General features: G+C 38.9%; 1 protein-coding gene across 2 annotated transcripts; it reads right to left on the reverse strand.

Annotated features, from left to right (window-relative positions):
• Nucleotides 1-2,414: 2,414 nt before the first annotated feature.
• LOC138010888 (uncharacterized) lies at nucleotides 2,415-5,373 on the reverse strand. 2 transcript variants are annotated; one of them, XR_011124582.1, is made up of 8 exons: nucleotides 4,896-5,373; nucleotides 4,558-4,661; nucleotides 4,346-4,458; nucleotides 4,155-4,228; nucleotides 3,911-4,020; nucleotides 3,532-3,627; nucleotides 3,061-3,405; nucleotides 2,415-2,460 (listed from the first exon to the last, which is right to left on the reverse strand). XR_011124582.1 is itself a non-coding variant. In XM_068857908.1 (8 exons), exons 1-7 carry the CDS (start codon nucleotides 5,354-5,356, stop codon nucleotides 3,278-3,280), a joined length of 1,086 nt encoding a protein of 361 aa, XP_068714009.1. In that variant the 5' UTR covers nucleotides 5,357-5,373; the 3' UTR covers nucleotides 3,063-3,158; nucleotides 3,241-3,277. The 2 variants fall into 2 exon arrangements, 1 of the variants encoding a protein (XP_068714009.1); XM_068857908.1 differs by lacking the exon at nucleotides 2,415-2,460 and having other exon boundaries at nucleotides 3,063-3,158; nucleotides 3,241-3,405.
• Nucleotides 5,374-6,562: the final 1,189 nt, after the last annotated feature.

Genomic DNA, 6,562 nt, shown 5'->3' on the forward strand with positions numbered 1-6,562 from the left:
AGAATTGGCAATATATAAGCCACAGACGCGTTCCTCAGCGAGCAGGTAAGTTTCTCCAGAGATCACCTTATTATGTAAATTTATCGCAACTCTGATTTTCTGTACAGTATGCTTTAGTTGTCAGTTTTATTCTCATGTAAATTCTCCCGAACAAAGGTTTCCAGTTGCTTTCATCACTGATCAACTGCATCTTTTGAACTCGGCTAATTCTCGGTGTATGACATTTGAAGACTGCAGACTAACCCTAAATCACAATTATTGAAAGCTAACCGTTTTAAAACGGGTTTTTAGACTTAAATAATGTTTATCAGCGTTATTTGAAATGGGTGCTTAGACTGAAATAATGTTTATCTGTGCTATTTGTAGGTAGTCTCCACATGTCAGACACCGGCTAATTTACGCAGTGGTAGTTTGAGCTGTGCAATTATTTCGTTTCTTTGCACTGGCGAAGTTTTTGGTTTGATAATAAGAGGCGTAATGAAGGAGATATCGAAAATGTAATTTGCGGCAGTTGAAGTTATGACATAAAGAGTTGTTATCTTGCCGATTTTTTGGCATTGCTACATGTTTACCTCTACGTTAGGCAATTAAGTGATCTTCGCTTGCCTTAGATTTGTTTCATTGTTTCCCACGCGTCCCCTGTTGCCGAAAAGCTTACGAAAAGTACAGTACCAAGCATGTTTATGTTGTGGCGTTATATATTTTTTTTGAGAGGGAGAAAGTGGTGATTGAAATGCATTTTCACTAATTTATTGCTGTGATGGTATTTTGACATAATGCTGCTGTGTTTTAGGTGTTGCATCAAGACAGGAAAAAACAAAAAGGACTGCTGATGTGGAACCACCTTTGGTGGCCACTGCTTCAGCAACACAGTCAGCAGAACAGGTGCACATGAGAAATGTGTGGGTAGACAGTGTTTTAGGTTGCTTGGAAGATCACCCACCATGCCCTCACTGTCTAATGGGTCCTTGCATCACTGTCGGTGAATTGACCCTTATTCAAGGATCCTGTGCACCAGACATTACCAACCACACCAAGCGTCACAAAAACTATCGACAGTTTTGGAAAAGTCTGAAAGACAGGGGTTTGTGGCAGCATGAACTTTATATTAATCGAAAGACCTCAGCTGGTCTTAGTGAAATAGAGTTGCGTGAGCTTATGCCCCAGTGTGCCCTTGACGACACCAGGAAACGATACCCCAACCCACCTGGTGTGCCATATATGGGACACAAAAGGGCATAAGTATCCAAAACCCCTGTGAACATGGTAATGTTAACTTACCATAATGAATACCACCATTTCACATTTACATTAAAAAAAATTACTATTAGTTAATAATCTCCTTATGTTCTGTACTGATCAATAGCAATTTAAGCAGTTATATAAATATATTATGGATTTGTTTGAATTGTGTTGGTCCATTTACTGGCATATTGCTACTTTATTATCCTTTCCTACTGGACATCTTGTTACTGGAAATACATTGTCTCAGTGACTTATTTTTTGTCTGCAACTCATTTATAATTGTAGTTGGGAAGCTTCATTGGTGTCTGATAAACATGGAAAATACTTTGCTTGTTACATTTTAGTTCTTGGCAGCTTTTATAAGTATAAGTTTGGTTACAGCTTGTATTGAATACAAAATATTTGTTAAACATATCAATTACAGCTGATGAAATTCTCTGCAGTATTCTACAGCTGAGGGAAAGAGCTCCTTTTACAAATTTCTTGAACTTTCTTAGTAATTAGCCTTGAAGAAAGTGGTCCACACGTGTTCCCTGAAATTAAATGTTTTAGGCTGTAGATTCCGGTGCCCCGTTCTACGATTTGGTCGGCGCACATCTTGAATCAAGCTCACAGATGTTGCTTCTCTGTTTACATTTTCATTCTGCAAAGAGATCAAATGAAATAACATACAAATGTTTTTGTGTTTATCAATCCAAACTGCTTCTCTATTGACTCTTTAATTGTGCAAAGAGAAATGAAATAACACGCAAGTGTTTTTGTATTGATCAATTTAAATTGCACATCCCATCTGTTCATTACTACAAAGGGGCTTTCTACTCACCCAGTCCATAACTGCCAGTGCCATGCGCATGTTGAAAGTGCGGTCGGCGAAGTGGATTCGCTTTGGACAATAGATGAGGATGGTGTTGTTGAAAGATTCCACCCAGTAGGTGTCACCACACTGGAAATTAAGAAAATTAAAATCACCGGTTAATTATTACAAATACCACCTCCAACTTTGAAAAACCTTTCTCCTTTTTTCAGTCTGATAGAGTAAGAAAAGAAAACATGGTTAATTGCCTGGTAATAGTCTTCAGCAAGTTTGTACACTTTTGAATCCAAGATGAATTTTCGAAGGGCAGCTATTGCTCGGGGATTTGTAACTTTCACTTTGCTGCAGTGGTATCCAGGTATTTTGCACTTTGACTCAGGGTCACAGCTGTTGTGATTTGCCTGCAAGCAAACATATCTTGAAGATGTTGTATGTGTTGGTAATAAAATTATTATAGTTAATTGTTATGGTAACATCACAGAAGAACTAACTATTTTTATTATATGACTAGCTCCATGAGTGGGTAAGATGAACCACACCCCATGCTGTGATTGGTTACCCAAGTGGGGGCTTTCTCGCTTGGCCCCACAAGAAAATATACAAGGACAGAGATAATTTTTTGATGTTTTATCCCATATAATAAATCCTTTATTTACCATGCTTGTTTGATCAATATGGATGGATATTGGCCTCATTCCCTTTATGTGTGTTTATGGACCTTGACGAACATGGCCAATAGACCTTTTCAGCTTGTACATTATGTTTTCCCAATACAGATCATGTGATAATACTCAGGAGGTTTGGTCCTTTGTTTTGTTCATTAAAAAGAGTGCATGCAGACATATTCATGCTTGCTTGCACTCTTTTTAATGAGCAAAACAAAGGACCAAACCTCCTGGGTATTATCACATGAATGTTGGGAAAACAAAATGTACAAGCTGAAAAGGTCTATATCCAGCCATCTTGACCTCATGCTTGGTCAGTAACCCATATATACATACCTGATAGTGATCAAGTACAGTCAAGAGTCTTTTTTTGAGGTCATCTGGACTAGTGCAGTTCTTCATGGAAAAATAAAAGTGCCTTTTCACGCTTGCCTCTGCAACAAATTTTTGACATTGAATGAAAATATGAAAGAACTGAGGGACTACAATTGTGTTACCCTGCCATTACTTATTTACCTCTTATGTCTGTTCTATTGTTAACAAGTTCTATCTCTTATTTTTCAAATGTAGTGAATTGCAACCACATACGCTTGTCAGACAGCTCTGCAAACCATCTTTCGCCCTCCCATTTCTGTGCGCCACTACTAATTTCTTTCATAGCTTTTGCCACGCCCTTTGTCTCTGCAAAAAGAAAAGTTGAAGTGATGTTCTGCTTCATACAAATAAAAACCACTCCTTTCATTGGCAAAAAGGTGGTACTTATACCGCGGTGGTCTTAGATGCACTAAGCTCGTAAAAATTTCTTACCATGCCATGTGTCAAAGGAGTTCTGTATGTTCTGTGCAAGAAGCCAGTTTTTAATTTTTGGCACAAAGTCATGTGCAACCTCTACCACATTAAGTCCTGCAATAAAATAAGGTATGATCGATATATTACGCACCTCCATAGACTTTCTTAGCTTTGCATGAAATTTTATTTAAATATTTTTTTGTGATTATTAAAATCAACATACTGTTTGTGTATATAATGTGGTATTACTTGGCGAAGTGTTCACCTTCAGGCCATTTCTGTAAGTTTTGCTTCCAAGGAACTCATGAGTGTGATATGATAACAGGTACACAGTGATGCTTGTCATATCACTTTCAGTGGTAATTGAGCATGAGGAAAGGAAAATACACCAGAATACCTTTGGCTTGAACAGCTGGTAAAATTTTCCTTATTGCCTCAAATTCATGGGTTTGGGAGCTGCGAAACTCTTCCTTCGTGACAGTTTGCACAGCTACAACATGGTGGGTTCTGTCCAAAAGACATATTGTAATATTAACGAGAATTTGTGACAAGACAAAACTCAGAGTAAGGTAAACCAATCTGACTTTTACAAATTCGCATGTTTTCCTGCACAAAACTTACGTGCACATGTCTTTACTTACTCATAAGATATCATGGCCACTGTAGAGTGGTATGCATTTGATGTCGAGTCATGTCGGCGGTCAGTTATGACAGTCTACAAACCAGAGAAATTATGTATTAATTTAAGTGAAAGGTCTCTAATTCCCTAGCATGATTTAGATTTAAGAGACTGTGATTATAAGCAGGTGAATTTATGGCTAGATTAACTTACAGCCCCATTCTTTTCAATGTAAGCATCTGTGTTCTGGACCTCCTGTATCCTTTCTCTCATTGAAGAGTCTGCAGCTTTGTTTACAATATCAATATAGCCCATGTTGTCATAAACTATAAACAATAATAATTATAATTATTGAGGGTGAATGAAGACAAGTAATATGATACAACTTCTGAATCATGCATTGAAGATACCTTGTATCACCTTACCATTATCAATATACTTATCACCAAGACTGCCAATTTTGGCAGCCTCAGCAAATCCCTGGTATTGGCTTTCAAGCATGCCAGAACTTGTGAAACCATGAACCATTCTAAAAAGGAGAATCAGATTAGATACTTAGTTGTTTGATATGGGAAAAAAAATCGAATTATTCGGAAGATAGACTGAAAAGTATATGGGTCTAACCCAGAGTAAGAATACCAAATAAAAACCACAGGTGCTTGGATCTAGGAGCAGTAATTAGGGCATTCCCCTAGAATAAATCATAGCTGAACAAGCAAGGTTTTTAATCCAAGTAAATGTAACACACACAAGGTTTCAGTACCTGCAGTTAGCGGTATACTTGCTTCCGATTATAGAGGAGCTGGCCCATTTGATCCTGTGGCCACCCTGCTCGCAGCAAAACTCCATTCGGAGAACGTGGCCATCCATATTCATGTGCTCTCCGTCGAAAACGTAAGGACAACCACACATACAACCTCTGGCAGTAGCCTGTAGCAAAGTGATTAGAGATTCATGTCCGCAAACGAAGAAGTTCTCAGAGTCGTGTGCGGGAGATAAAATCTGCATACAAGCAGGTCCTTCTAATTCTCCGGACGGCCACTGACACCCGAAATCCTTTGTTTTTACCTGCCTTTCAGCATAAAGCTGGAAGACAGACTTAGTAGCGTTCGCCTGGACAGCAACATCGCTTTTTTCCGACTTTTCAACGGTCTTTCCCTCGTACCGGTCCATAAGAACTTGCAAAAAGTCTGCATTTGTTCGACCCGATCGCACATTCGCCATGTTACGTAGTCTCACGAACCGAGCACTGGTAGCGTGCATTTCCTCTTCTTCTCCAAAGTTAAACTGAAAGTTTAAGCTGAACTGAGGCTTGCGAGGTTTCTCTTTTCGTTTTTCATTATAAATTTTTTGCTTGTCGTATTTAGCTTTCTTCGCAGAAGGTTCGGTAGCACCCAACATCACTCACTCGAACCCGATATTCCTTTGTTTACTCGTAAATAGTAATTTTTTGAAATTTGCGCCAAAGATTACACCAATTGCAGACGAAATTATATCGGACAGAGAATAACATCCAATGGTAGAGCACAATAGAATAGAGTAGTGATGTTTCACTGGGGAAAACCCGAGGGAGAATTTCAGCAAATGGAGAGTTTCGAACTGTGTATTTGGCGCGCGATCGCGAACTACTTGGGCTCCTTACAACAAAATACGAGGAATATCTTGTACACAAATTAGAAAAAACAAGAAGACAACTTGCTTTTGAAGGTTCGTTTATTATTTACCTGTCACATTTGAATTTAGCGATAGATGGCACTGAATTAGGCATCGCCACTCAACGGACGTGCGCCCGCCATGTTGGATTTATGCTTTATCAATTTGATTGAACTGGGGGGACCCTATTTGTACGGAACCCCCGCGTTTAAACCCAGGAAGTGGGGGGGGGGGGGCCGGGGCTCCGGGCTCTGTCAAGAGGTGCCTGTTTAAAATGTAGAGGCTCTAAGCTATGATCTAGTTATCTAGTTGTTAGTTTGCACTTATAAGGGCAAACCAAAGTTAGTTACGAGTGGGCGATAAAAATGACTTAGAGTTTGTCATACCATATCATATCATATCATGTTATATCATATCATATATCTTTATTTACCCTCGGATTTTTAGAGTAGCTTGGTGTAGCTAATATCTCCGAGCAATTACCCTCCTAACCATGATACACCACTCAGCTTGACCCTTCAGCTGCCACAGGGCATTAATGGTTACCTTTTTGTAAATCCGGGCATATTCATTCTACGGGCATATTCAAACTACGGTATATATATATATATATATATATATATATATATATATATATATATATATATATATACCTTATGGTGTGTCCAAGTTTATCCTACGAAGAGTGCTCTACACCCACAAGTGGGGGAGCGTTACAATAGTTCAATGAATGGGACTAGTCGTTTGACATTTGCCTACAGGCCTGTTTCGTGGAGG

Source organism: Montipora foliosa, chromosome 7 (assembly GCF_036669935.1).
Source record: "Montipora foliosa isolate CH-2021 chromosome 7, ASM3666993v2, whole genome shotgun sequence".
NCBI lineage: Eukaryota > Metazoa > Cnidaria > Anthozoa > Scleractinia > Acroporidae > Montipora > Montipora foliosa.